This window comes from Arvicola amphibius, chromosome X (genome assembly GCF_903992535.2).
Source record: "Arvicola amphibius chromosome X, mArvAmp1.2, whole genome shotgun sequence".
NCBI classification, from domain to species: Eukaryota; Metazoa; Chordata; class Mammalia; order Rodentia; family Cricetidae; genus Arvicola; species Arvicola amphibius.
The window spans coordinates 112,575,083-112,590,394 of NC_052065.1; the positions used below are offsets into that span (position 1 = coordinate 112,575,083).

General features: G+C 36.6%; 1 protein-coding gene across 6 annotated transcripts in view; it reads left to right on the plus strand.

The window, feature by feature from the left end:
* Klhl13 (kelch like family member 13) overlaps positions 1–15,312 on the plus strand; it is a 168,355-nt gene that overhangs the window by 69,643 nt on the left and 83,400 nt on the right. For 5 of the 6 annotated variants that reach the window (XM_038316433.1, XM_038316432.1, XM_038316435.1 and 2 more), the window contains one exon: positions 2,558–2,629. The exons of the other annotated variant lie outside the window; for it this stretch is intronic. In XM_038316433.1, the coding sequence (XP_038172361.1) occupies positions 2,580–2,629 (50 nt within the window). In that variant the 5' untranslated portion in view covers positions 2,558–2,579. The remainder of the gene's footprint in view (positions 1–2,557; positions 2,630–15,312) is intronic. 6 annotated transcript variants of the gene reach the window in all.

Here is a 15,312-nt window from a genome sequence, read left to right on the forward strand (position 1 = left end):
CATTTAGCCTGTGAACAGTGCCATCCCTGGGCAGGTAGGCCAGGACTCTATTACAAATTTAGCTAAGAAAGCATGGAGGAGTAAACCAGAGAACAACATTCCTTCATGGTTTCTGCTTCAGTATCTTCTTCTGCAATCTTGTCTTGAGTTTTTGCCTGGACTTCCCTCTATGAAAGATTATAACCTGTATGCCAAGAAAACCTTTCCTTTCTTCAGGTTGGCTATGTTCCGTGTTTTATCATAGCAGTAACAACAGTATAAATTAGGACAGATAGCACGAGCCTATCCTATAGCTGGAAGCACCACATATTTTGTTTCTGAATACACGGCCACTATCATGGAAAGGGGCAGGAAGTTGTTCTCAGGACTTGTTTTCATAGTGTCAGAAGATGCTGTGGCAGCAGTTGGGAGAGAAAAAGCTCTAATGGTATTTCCATCCTTTGGACCTTGCATACCAGCTTGTGAAGCACGGGGTGCTTAGTGGTTCTGAACACAGGTGATTATTAACTGTCCACTTAAAAGGAACATCCACAACACTGTTTCCAAGGATCCAGAGTTACTACTGAAGGGCAGAAATTTCGAGTGTAAAAGCCAAATGGAAAACCAGAAAGTGTATGATAGACAAGACATAAGTGAGTGCTTGAACTCACAAGAGCTGCATCTGACTGTATGTAAGACTATGTATGTATGTAAGTCTATGTAAGACTCGGCCTGTAAGCTGTCAGTCACAGTGGGGAAAGTACTACTGGGGGGCAGCTAATGACACTGCAGGGGTGCTGCTGGAGAGCGCCTCCTTGTCTTTAGTGAAGAAGGCATCGGTGAATTGTTCATGCTGCAGTGGATAGCTTTACTTTCATAACCGTAGGAGTGGATCTCTTAATTCAGTAGGACACACACTCATGCATACACAGTTGCACACACACATGCAAACACATGCACACGCACACGCACGCACGCACACACACACACACACACACACACACACATACACACACACACACACACACACACAGACACCAAAGACAGGCCAAGCAATGGAGACTTGGTTGGATGATGATGTATAATGAAGATGTGAGACGGATAGAAAAAGTATAGGGATAAGAGGAAACATAATATATTCTTTGCATGTGTGAAACTGTCAAAGCATGCATAAATTTATAAAGATAAACAGACAGTAAGAAAGTTTTAAATAAAGTGTAAATACAAAGTCATTTGGCTTTGAGATGCTTTAAATTTGTAGTTTCACTTAAGGTTCTTGATTACATGCAACAGCATGATTATAAGCATAAAACGTGATGTGAACATAAATATACATACTATTTAGTCTTTGTATTTGTTTCCTTTTTCAAATTTATATAAAAATGTCTAACAGAGTATATTTTTCTATCACTCCTATTCCATAAAAACTAAAATGGAAGAGCACTAGAGATAGATGAGGAGCCCCTCTTCCACTCTGCAATCATTTTTTTCTGTAAATTTTCATAGCAGACACTTTTGCAAACAAAACTGCTTGTAACACATTGTTATCCTTCTAATGTGATAATTTGACTTTATTAACAAGGAACACTAAAGTAAAATATGCATTTTGATTTCCAATATGCTTAAAGAAAGTATAATTTATATATATAAAACATTATGTTATATATACTAATATAATATATATACTATATAATATATACTAATATATAACATGTTGTATACTATGTTAATATATAACATATGTAGAATGTTATATATTATATGATGTGTGTATAATGTTATATTAATATGTACATTATATAGTATTACATATAATATCTACATTTTTTAAAAACTTTTTAAAAAAGAAAACAATCTTTTAACATTATACATACCAAGTTATATATTATATATTAATTAATATGTGTATGATGTTATATTTATATATATTAATATATAAATTATGTAGCATTGTATATAATATCTATCTTTTTAATTGACATTATTACAAAGAAAAAGACATAGGTATAATTCAGTTTACTAAAACAAGATAACCCTGAGACCAATTCCATTCATTTCAAGATAAACAAAATTGCTACCTAGTGTTTAATCCCTAATATTTAAGATGTTCTAAATTTCTGGCCTGTATTTTGTGCAAACCCCTGTAAAAGCTTTACGGGCTTCTCAGACTTTGACTGTCCACATCACCGTGGGAATTGATGCTGTCTTTGTGTAGCGAATATTTGCCTCAACCTTTTGCTTTTCATTTCTTTTATCTAACCTAACTTCCCACAGACTTCTCAAGTGTACTGAATCTGTTTATATGTATCTTCAATTCCTCTATATGCATTGACTGTCTACAGACGCGTGCTCGCTGATGACTTCACATGGAATTATCAATACTATCTTCAGTAACTACTTAATGATTCGCCATTGGGTTTTCAATATATTGTGACTGTTGAACTTTGTTATATGATTCTATTTCATAATTTCCACAGGTTTTATTATAGACACTGATACATGGACTTATATTATAAAACTTTCCTAAATTTTAAAAATAGCACTGTTGTGAATTTTGGCTTCTTTTCTTCCTGAATAGGTCTGTTCAGCTCTGAGAGGTGATGGATATTCTACACAGAGGAGAATTAGTTGCTGCGATACTCCGCAACCGGTATTTATGGAAACAGTTTACTTTATAAGTTGTATGATTTCTCTATTTTATATGCTTAACATAGAAGGTACTCAATAAATACTTATTCAATTCCTACCTTAAAATAGAAATTACTTTTTCAATAAGTAAATAAGAGAATAGCTAAGTGATCAGATACATAAGGAGTGTTGCTAATGAAAATAGCGCATCTCGGAAACACACTGGATATAAAGTGTAAACAGCCGGCGTACAGTCACTGGAGATTATGATTTCAAATTTTAGTTTTAAAAGCATTATCTGTGCATAAATACAATCATAGCTTCATAGTAAAAGTCCCAATAATATTTTTTAAAATAGTACTTCCCTGTGATTATACAGCTATTTCTGTCACTAAAAATCCAGTTATATGCTTTCCACGGAGTTACTGTGAGCCATTAGAGCGCTCCAAGACAGGTTAAGAATTTAAATTAATGGTTTAAAGAAAAATAGACTTGTTTATGCATGTGTAAATGAATATTTCTCCTTCCTAGTAGTTTGATTGCAGAGTTTGGGTGAAGCTTTGGAAATAGCATGTCCCATAGAGTTCTCTGTGTTCTGGTTATTATGCATGGTAGGAGTCTTGAGGAATGTTCTTATCTGTTCTAAACTTCAATTTCATCCTCTGTGAAGTGGGGCCAGTAATGCCTCCATTGCAGCTGTAGTATGATATGTGTATGCTTGTAATGTGTGTGAGGGGAAAGAGGGAGGGCACAGTTGGCAGCAGGCTTGGCAAATAGTAAGTGGTATGGAAGTGCTAGTAGTATTGAAATTTTAGTGTGGGACTTTAGTTATTAAAATGTGGCACAGCCCTACAGTGGACATCATTTCCATTAATAATAGATGCGTATACAACTGGAGTCCTGTCAATTTATAATGGAGGTGAAAAACCCTATGTAGTCACCCTAGCAACACAGGACAGTTCATTAGGTGTGTATTTATGAAGATAGTGATAGAAATGAACCTATTTTTCTGCATGTTGTATACAAGTTCACCTATTAGTTGTGTGGAAGATATAATAATTAATAATGATAATAAATGACTAAGTTACTGGATTGTGTGTTCATTATACTATACTTTTAATATTATTTTAGATTGTGATCCTATTCATATAAAAATGTTTGGTATAAATAGTATGCTGTGTTTCAGTGACATTAACCTCATGTGGAATATTTTTACAATGTCTGTAATGTCTGCCATTTAAGTTTGTGTAAATGTGTGGATGTACTATAAGCTATGTACACAGTGCTAAACTTACCTAATGATTTATTTCTCAGAACATATCCCCGTCATTAAGTGAGTCATTATGAATTTGTGATTCTGAATTCTGAGATACTTTAAAATATAGTTGAATTGTAAGACAAAAAAATGGAAACGGTTAAGAGAGAAGTGGAACATATATAAAGTCATGGCTATTTGATATATAGTATATGATGGGTTTTACATAACAGTCTTATTAAGTAATCATTTAAAGGATGCTGATGTGTCAAAGAAGCAGGTAGAGTAAGTGCAGATCTTCACCTTTCCCTTCCCTCCTCCAAATCAATCCCTCCAGTTTTCTCCCCAGCCGCGTAGCAGACCACCTACTGCGGCCTTCTATCCTCTTCCCCTATTTTCAGTGGATCAAACAGATCTTCCCCTCTAAACTTCCTCTCCGACCCCACACTCAATTCTTTATCACAGCCTGCTGCTCCGGCATGCATTCCTGGGAACCAGCAGGCACTGTGGATCGTCACTGCTCCTTCCTCACTCCAGATCTCATGTGCCACTCTCCCCCCAACTCTGTAGCAGACCACTTGTTGCAGCCTTCTTCTCCCTGCTGCCTCCCGCTCCAGTGGATCACACAGATCTTCTGCTCCAAACTTCCTACCAGTTCATCCTGTGAGCTCAGCCCCCGGCTCCAGTAGGCATTCCCTAGGAACCTACCAGCTTAGCCTGCCAAAGAAGCAGTATGTCAGTTAGACAGGTAGCACACTTCCGATCTTCACTCCCCCTCCTCTCCTCCACATCCGATCCTTCAAGATGCACCCCCAGCTCTGTAACTCACTACCTCATGTGACTTCTCTTACTAGGGGACTGAGCAGATCCTGGTAAACACGTTGCTTTCCTGCCTCCTGTGGACTCCATAAGGCCCCTCTAGTCCATCCTCTTTCTTAAGTATGAGCACTCAATACTTAGGAACACATTTTACCTGGAACCCTCATTGACCGCACCTATCAGGATCCCAAGAGGATTTCCTACCAGGCAGCACAGAGCCACCACACTCTCCAAAGAACCGGAGAGGGCAACAGAAACCACAAGCCACTCACCCAAGAAAGATAAGACCAGATACCAACACCTATAATTGGTCTTCCCAAACCCAGGTGCCTAGACACCAGCATAAAAATACAATCAATCACACTCAGGACAATATGTTTCCACTAGAGTCCTGCAACCCTACCGTAGCAGACCCTGAGAACTGCAACACAGCTGAAGCACAAGACAAGAACCTTAAAATAGCCTTTTAAACATTTTAAACAGACCTATAACCCCTAGTGAAATAGAATCAATAACGGAAATTCTTCCTAACAAAAAGGAAAATCTAGGACCAAATACTTTTAGCACAGAATTCTACCAGACATTCAATGGAGAGTTAATGTCCATGCTCCTCAAATTATTCCACAAAATAGTAACAGAAGGAACATTGCCTGATTCATTTTAGGAGGCCACAGTTATCCTGATACCTAAACCACACAAAGATTCAACAAAGAAGGAGAACTACAAAGCAATTTCCCTTATGAACATGAATGCAAAAATTCACATTATAATACTTGAAAACTGGTTTCAAGAACACATCAGAAAGTTAATCCACCATGAACAAGTAGACATCATCCCAGAGATGCAGGGATGGTCCAACATACATAAATCAGTAAATATGATTCACCATATAAGCCAACTGAAAGACAAAGATCTTTGGCAAAGTCCAACACCCCTTCATAATAAAAGTCCTGGCGAGATTTGGGATATAAGGGACATACCTCAACATAATAAAGGCAATTTATTTTATTAAATTAAATTAAAGCATCTAGCCAACATCAAATTCAATGGAGAGAAACTCAAAGCAATTCCACTAAATTCAGGAATGAGACGAGGTTATCCACTTTCTCCTTACCTATCCAATACAGTCTTTGAAGTCTCAGCTAGAGCAAAAAGACAACTTAAGGAGATTAAGGGGATACAAATAGTAACAGAAGAAGTCAAAGTATCTTTATGTGCAGTTGATACGATATTATGAGTGATACTTTTCTTCCGTAAGTTCTTTGAATATGTACTTATTTCCCTTGGATATTGTGTTAGTCCTTTTTTGTTGCCATGGGAAGATAAGATAGAAAATTAACTTAAAGAGGAAGCAAAGAAAATGGCTTGGTGGGGAAACATTTGCCATTTAAGTATGAAGACGTCAGTTCAAATCCCCTGTGAAGCCGGGCGCCTGTAATTTCAGTGCTCCTCTTCAGAGATGGGAGGTAGAGACAAGCAAATCCTCCAAACTCATGGTCCTGCTAGCCTCACAAAGTGGTGAGACGGAGACCCTGTCTCAAGCAAGATGGAAGGCAGTGACTGACACTTGTTTTTCTTCTGACTGTTCATGCCGTGGCATGTACATACCCACATTTCTACACACGAGCATGTAAACTTGTGCCCATGTCATACTCATACAAACAAGGAAGAATGTTGTTTGGATCAGCATTTTAGAGGCTTCTTTTTGGGGTCTGCTGGCTCCATTACTCTAAGCCTCATGTGAGTTAGAGCATCATGGTACCTGTAAACAATGTCACCTCATTGACACCAGGAAGCAAAGGGAGAACGAAGGGTAGGGTCCCAACATACCCTTTAAGGGCATGTCTCAACTGACCTACTTTCTCTGACTGGGCTCTATATCCTAACGTCTTACTAGTAGTTACAAGCAGGGCTTTATCACATGACTTTGGAGACAATAATTAAGATGCAAACCATAACAGACACAAGACTAAGAATGGAACTGTTGGGGCATGCACTCATATACACCACCCATTCTTGGCATCGTGAATATATTTAACTTTAGGTTTTCTGTGACTAGAAAGTGGCTCCTAGTTAAGGGTTTCACTTTACCCTCTTCTCATTTGTAATAATTTGGCTTTTTGTGTCTTTGTTAGCTATTTGGACATTTTAAAGTATATTTTTTGTATTTTGCCTGATTAAAATGAGTTGTTTTATTTTTTACTTTTCAGAGGGTTTTGGTTTACTTTTGATATGGAATTATATTTAGTGTGCACACTTTCCTACAGTTTTGCCTTCCTGTTTCCTTTCTTTTTTCATGGTACTGGAAGTTGAATCTAGGGCCTCACTTTGTTCCTTTAGTGAGAAATTTACTTTTTTCCTTTGAAGTTATATTTTGTCATTTAAAAATTTTATGACTACTAGTTTTTGCATCTTTTCTAAGAAACTTTTGCTCCTCTCCAATTCCAGGCTTTCTTTAGAAAATTACAGAACTTTAGTTTCCACATTAAAAATATACTATTGACCATAAAAGGCATGAACATGGCCTGAATTTCATGTTGAATCTGATTAATTAATAATGCCACTGTATAGAGGAAACCATTTTGTAAGTTCAATTCTAGGATCAGTGTTGCTGTCATTGGCATGGTACCTGAATGGGAAGGTGAGGGAAACCTGCATGAGCTTAGGAAGCTGATGCTAGGATCCCTAGCTGATAACATAGTGACTTCATTTCTCTAGCTTATAGCTTTTCTTGTTATGAATATGGGCACTTAAACCAAAAAAGGTAATTCTGTTTACAGAAAACACATTCAGAACCTAGAAAATGATGAACAGCTACTCAGCTCATTTCAGAATGGTATGCAATTCAGACTCATCAAAACCCAAGGAAAAAAGGGACTTCTATACTTATGCAAATTATGAATCAATTTTAAATTCTAAATAAAACCAGGCACACTATGGAATGTATGAAGAAGTTAACCCCTTTTATTAAGAAAGTTAGAATATTGAATAGAACTTATATGAAAATTATTCATACTAACATTGCATCTTACAACATATTTATCTTGTAAGAAAAACGCAAAATGCTGAAAGTACTTGAAAAAAAGTCAGATGTTTTAAAAAAAAAGAACTCTCAAAAAGATAAAGGTACAAATTTTCCCTTTTATTATATAAAACTATTTTGTCTGAAATAATTACAACATCATTGATGGTAAAACAATTTAAGAAGGAGCAGAAAAGGCCATCACCACGATTATTTAATATAATATATACCTATAAGTTTAGTCCAGCATAACAAAAAACAAACGACTTTAAGTGCTAAGTAATCCATGCAAATAGTAGATGTTGATATTCAAAGGAATGAACCTGTGCCCTTATCTTGAACCAGTCACAAAGATAAACCCCAGATGGATTAAAGACCTAAGCCTAAGATCTGGGCTAATAAAATTCATAGATGGAAATGTAGAGAATGCCCTCTGTGATATTGTTGGCATTGGCATTGATTTTGATGTAACATTAGAAGCTCAGGCAACGGAAGCAAAAATAAAGTAGTTGGAACTATACTACACACTTCTGTATGGAGGCTAGAAAGATGGCTCAGTGGTTAAAAGCACTTGTAGAAGAGCCAGGTTTGGTTGCCATTATTCCATATGGTGGCTTCCAAACAGTTGGATCCCAGTTCCATGGGATCCAAGACCTTCTTCAAGCCTTCAAGGGCAACTGGGCATTCATGTCGCGCACATACATGCATGCAAGCAAAATACTCATATGCATAAAATAAAAAGAAAGAAATATTTTTGCAAAACACTTTTGTATGATAAAGGAGTCAACAAAATGGGAAGATAGATTGTCAGAAAGTATTCAAGCACAAAGGATATGTTTTAGAAAGAATGGAGATATTATAAGCAAGCCAGTGTATACACTGGTGAAGATATATAGTCATAGAGCCAGTGCAGAAAACAGCATGTAGGTTCCCCAAAGAGCAATCCCGAGCTACTATGTGACTCGGAAATCCTTGTGTTTGGCATATGAGGAAGTGAAACGTGCAACTTGTTGAAGGAAGTATCTTTACACCCATATTCGTTATAGCATCATTCACTATAGCCAAGAGATGAAAAACTACCTTTAATATATAATGAAGAAATAAATGACTTATTCTATGCAAAATTACAGTGGAATCGTGTCTAGCCTTTTTAAAAAGGAAACAGCCATTTGTCACAACATAGATGAATCAGGAGACTAAGTGAAATGAGACCAATGTCAATCTCACTATGAGATGTAAGGGGAAAAAAAACAACCATCCAGCCTCAGAGGTGAAAAGTAGAAACTATGGGCAGAGAGCAGGAAAAAATGGGGTGAAGTGGTCATGGGTACACATTTATACTTAGGTAATTTGCAAAGATCTGGAGATGTGAAATGCAGCTTGAGCCTAGTAATTGATATGGCAGTATTTGATGAAAATTTGCCAGGAGAGTAGATTTTAGGAACTTTCACTAAAGATGACAAATATGGAGTGTGCCAGAAATGTTAATTTATTTGACTATTAGTAATTGTTTCACCATGTCTACATGTACTAAATCACCATGATGTATACCTTAAATGCATACCATAAAAGATCAAATAAATTTTAGAAGTGGATATATTCATATATCTATAAAAATTACATAAGATTTTTTAAAAAAGATTTATTTACTGATGGATACAAGTGTTTTCTGCATGTACATTTTTACACCATAAGAAGGTACTGTATTTAATGGGACTACACCACCCTGTGGGTGCTGGGAATTAAACTTGGGACCTCTGGATGAACAGCTAATGCTCTTAATCACTGTGCTATCTCTTTACCCCAAGTTATACAATATTTTTAAAAAATCAATAACAACTAGAATAGTAATTTATAAATAAAAATTAAAATAACAATACCTTTTATTTGTATTAGTAGTGGCTCCTTCAAAGATTCAGTGAAAAACATTCCACACAGAATAGCCACAAAGCATAAATATTTAGCAATAATCTCAGCTACAACTCACAGGACCTATGTGAACATGATTTTTAAATTCTCAGAAGTAAGGCAGAGCACTTACGTTGCATGTCATGGTCTAATTACAAGACTAAAACTGCTGGTTAAATATAAATTCTCCCTAGATCATTGTATAGATTCTGTAGCTTTCTCTTAAGTTTACGAAAATGCCTGCTGTTTAATCTCATCTTTCACTGCTGTTCAGGAGAGCATGCAAATCTGAAACATATTCATGGAGCTATAAGGGAAAAAAGTTAATGATTTTTGCTGTCAAGGGAAAAAGAGGAGTGGAAGAGGTGAACAGAAGCCAAGTTAAGTTGGATGTGTGAAGCAATTGCTGTGTTGCACAGTGTTGTGTTATATAGGTATGAATGTGCCACAGACTACTCACTGAAGCTTTCCACAAGAGAACTGACATCTGTGTAAGTTATTTGGGAAAGGAGGATTGGAGATTTTGTGAGACCAACTGCCTACTGTTGCAGTCAAAGCGGGAAGTGAAGGAAGACAATGGAGATGTAGGAATGGACTATGGAATATGTAGGCTAAGTCTGAAAGCACTCAAGAGCCAACTGAATTTGTCACACCCTACTCAGAACAATTGTGAAATTCATAGCATGGCAGTGCCACCAAGGATGCCCTTTTGTTTCTGTCGGAATGCAACCTATTTTTCAATGTGCACATCAAATTTGATGCTCTCTGAACAGCCAGATGGTTCAGGAGAGTCTCTTGGCTTCTGAATAGTTGAATGCATTTATTATATGGCTTTTATTTTCACATTGAAGTAATTTGAGCTTGTTGATACCTATGAAATTGTTCATTGAACTGTTTCAGAGCATGGATGACTTACCAAATGCATTTTATGTCATTTATAGTGGGTTTTGTACTCAATAAATAGTGGGCAGGTACTCAATAAATACAGAAATTGGAGTACTGATGACCAGTTATTTGTTGCTAGTGATTTGTTTGGTTAGACAGCTTAAGGTGGTTTTCATGTATTTCTTACAGTCAATCATCATTATAATTAAGAAACTAGATGCTGGCAATCTTAAGAAATGAGATGAGATAATTTAGTTTAGATTCTAGAAATAGTCCCAGGTTTGTTTTTTGTTTGTTTGTTTGTCTGTTTTGTTTTCAATTCTTTTTCACAGTTTTTCCCATGGGGTCCAGCTCTTTTAACTGGTATATTATGTAGACACTTCTTCCCCTACCCTGTTTCTGTGCCAGATCTAGACTGTTTTACCTAGTTAAACCTGATTCCAGGATGCCTTCCTGACATACTCACTCAAAATATTTTGTTTGTGGACAGATTTGTGTTTGCTTTTGAACAAACTTAAGTTGTATGAATCAATGGCAGTACAATCTTCACACAGAAAATTTAAATTTTAATGTAGCTTATCAATTTTATACTACTTGTATATATTAATGGATACTTGCATTCTGAAGTGGTTTAAATTTCACTTTACTTCAGAAGAAGAATAAATGCAAAGATTTTTATGATAGTCTGTATATCATAAGAATTAAATTATACTTGCCATTAGACGAAGAATATTCTAGAAGATGACATGCTTTGTTATATATAGAAAGAAATGGAGCATGCAATTTAAAGTAGTGATTATTATTTGAACCAAAGTGTCCTGTTAAATGAAAGGATGACTGCATTCTCCTAAGTGGAAATTATTACGAATTTAAATGAATGTGTGTCCTTCCTTTAGTTATTGCTTATTTAGTTATTGGTTTATATACAGTGCCTACCAGACTCAACTTTTCTCAGGGGATGTTAAGGACATTTGTCAGAAAACTTTCTTTAGCGCCCCCTTCTCTGTTTGTGTGTGTGTGTGTGTGTGTGTGTGTGTGTGTGTGTGTGAGAGAGAGAGAGAGAGAGAGACAGACAGACAGACAGACACAGACAGAGAGACAGAGACAGAGACACAGAGAGGGGGAATCCATGCGTTGTTAGTATTGCTAGTTTGAAGATAAGTTTTAAGCTTCTTTTGGGGGGGGCAATGCAATATCTGAGGATAAGATCCTATTAGGTCAGAGGTTTCTAGAGGGTGCTGTGTTTTGTACTGGATATACAAAGCACAATTTGAATAGAGTCACTTTATTTTAATGATTGCTGGAAGAAGAAAACCATGCTGCATCACACTTATTACTTTAATGGATGTTATTGTTTAAATCAAGACTAGGACAGGTACCACTACCTCCTTCAGGCCAGTGCATTACTAGTGCAATGCTCTATCATGCTCAAGAATGCATTTCTGCATTGTTTACATGGATACGTCAAACCCTCCTTTATTAGAAGAAACAAAGAAGTCTTTATAATATACATAATGGTGAAGTGGGTGATCTGTGGTTTTTTTCTTTTTTATTGTTTGAAGTCATCATGTTTCAGTAACTAAAAACTGAATTTAAAAAAACAGATCTATGCAGTGAGGGTTATGGCAATATTAAGGAATGGTTTTAATGAACTTAGTAATGTATCATTTGATTGTATATGGAGACCAAATTAGGCATGTGTTCAAATTATTTGCTGCTGTTATAGAATAATAAATTTTATGCAAAACAAGTATTTCATAAATATGATGAAATAATTTTAAATTTCTATTTTATATGCATAATGGGAATGATTTTTCTCTTTGCATGCCATATGTAGAGAAACACATTTTGGTGTGAAAATTTTCAATGATAGTGCTTCTTTGAAACATACAAAAACACAAAAAAGGCTACCGAAAACCTACCCAAGATGTTCAGTCTTTTAATGGTCATTCTAGTGTTACCTTATGAATTAGAAATACCATTTATAGGTATATCTCTGGAAGAATTGAAGACTCATGCTCAAACCAATGTATGCTCATGTGCAGGACATCCCTACTCACTATAGCCAAAATGTAAAACGGGGTGATGGGAAGCAAGTCTTTCATGGATATAAATTTTATCTGGGGGAATAAACTTATTTTGCAACAATTTTGGTGAAATGACTCCACAACATTCGGAATACACTAGATGCCTCTAAAATGTTCACTGCAGTCATTAATTTTATTTCATATGACTGTCAGCTCAAAAAATAAACCACTATCAACAAAGATGCCTAACCAGTAGTGTGGTGTGTGTGGTACTGTATGCGATGATATTAGGTTGGTCACAACTATTACCTATTATAAGAGCCATCTGTCTCTTTTGATGAATTGTTTTTATCAAAGGTAAATTATATTCATTTTCTAGTCACAATCACAGGAATTTTTGTTTTAAAATAAACGTTCAGTTTTAGTATTGATTTAAAACAAAAGTAAACAATAAAGTTTCCACTGAGATGACAAATGAGGACGAGTCACAGATGACTGGAAAATGGGAACTCCAAGAAACGCTGTTTTCTGTGCTCAAGGGAATTTATTTTTAATGAGTACATATTGAACATTAGTTTAAGCTCATCAAAATTGAACAAAGACATGGTTTCTGCCTTTGGAGCTCTCATCCTAAGAAAGGTGAAAAGCCGGACTTATCAATAATTCCAAGAATCTAAATGTGCCAAGTTCTTGAACAGAGGACAAAGTGGGTTCATAATATGGTACCTGTTTGGCTAGCAGTACAACACGGAGAAAATAAACTGAAGTCGAAGAGCCTCGGCTTAACTTAGGCACTGTTGCTGTCTCTCTTAGAAGCCCCTTCTACCTCTACCTTTTTCTTTATCAATAAACTGAATGTCATCTAGATTCTGCCTCTCCTTTATCCCCTCACATACGGAGATAATATACCAGGGACTAAAGAATATATGACTTTTGGAGCTAGACTGCTTTGTTCCGAATTCTAGGTCCAGTATTTATATACTGTGTAACAGTAGCCATATTGCTTTGTTTTATATTTTGGAAAGGATATTATCAAAATTTACATTGTTAAAAATATAGTAAATTCAGTGATCAAGTAGGTGAAACAATTTTAATATTCTTTGGCACATAGTAAGTGATAAACATTTGCTAATGAGACTTGTATATTCTGTTCCATAAAAATCTCTTTGACGGTCTTCCAATACTGCTATCTTATTTAGACCTGATTTGGTCCCAGTTGGAATTGTGCCCTAACTAGTGTTGTATCCTCCTCCCTCTCTGTTCCCTTCTGACTTGATACTTTACGTGCTCTTGCGTGTTTATAAATACTCAGCTCCGATGTCATCTCTGTCCAGCGTTCTCAGATTTCCTGCTCTAGTACAGTTAAGGCTATCTGTGGTTTGCTCATTCATTCCAGCTGGAGACTACTGCATTGACTTCACATCTCATGTCCCTTAGACCATTCTCACATTGAAAGTGGGGACCTGAATTTATTGTGTCGATGTGGCAGCCTAAACACAGCCCCTGGTACAAAGTAGATGCTTATTAAATGCTTAAGTAGTTGAATGAATGACCTCTGCCTGTAGGTGCTTGGCTTACAGTCTTTGTTTCGAATGCTGAAATGAGCACACATGAGGAGAAGCAGCTACACATGCATGGTGAGTGCTGGAGGAGTTTATAAAAGGGCATTTGGTTACCTTTAGAATAACCAGATTTGAATATTTGAAACTCAGGAAAAGACCAAACTTCTATGAAAAGAGGAGGTCATCCACAATCTTTGCAAGAGATTTTTTTTTTGGAATTTTTCTCAAAGTTTACTTGCCAATCAGTTTTTTAACCATTGCATATCACATCTGTGATGGTGAAATGTGTATCCCAGATGCAGTAACTACAATTACTATAGTTAATCTGCGTGCGTAGTCAAGGTGCCCCCTTGGACAGTACTAGCCTGAGACTCAGAGCCACGTAGAAACAACATCAGGAAAGATGTGCTTGACTTTGGACCAGAAGCCAGAGTTGTGGAGGAAGTTGAGCTTTGTTGTTTTTGTATGACCTTTTGAACATCCAGTTTTCCTGTTCTACAACATACTTTCTATCCTTGTCTTCCCTCTACATTGTCAGATATACTACGTCCTTGCTCTAGTTCACATTCATGGCTTCTTTTTCTATAACTGTTGTTGCACATGTGTGTATATACGTGTATATTTCTAAATATATAAATATGCTTATCTGTGTAGGCATGTGTGAGCGCCATGGCACACTTGTGGAGGTCAAATGAAAATAACTGGGAGTCAGTTCCCAGAGATGGAACTTAGGTTATCAGGGTTCAAGGCTGCAAGGGTCTTTATCCACTGAGCCCCATTTCCTGGATTCCTACTACTTTCCAAAGTCCCTTTGTGCTGCTTACATTCATGAAATCGCACCCTACCTAATATTGCCAGGGTCACAAAAGTTTTTCTTCTAGTACAGCCAGCTTCAGTCCCTCAGGGCAAAAGCTCTTTGCTCTTTGAAGAACTAGTCCACACTCAAGTGTGAATATCAGATAGCCCCCTCATCTCGAAGCTAGAGTTATTATAATCTCAGCAGGCTTCTGGTTAGCTCACATGAACCTGCAACCGCTGTAATTTCTGGTAGTGCTACAGAGCAAACAATGGGGCAGGAGGAAGCGAGATTGGAGATAAGAGGGAGTTTCACAACAGCAGAAGCTATTTTGAGACTGCACACTCCTTGCTTAAAACCATCCCTTAATTTCCCTTCTTGGCCTCCCCGCTTACATTGGTCCTGTATATTCTCGTGCGCAGACTTGCTAT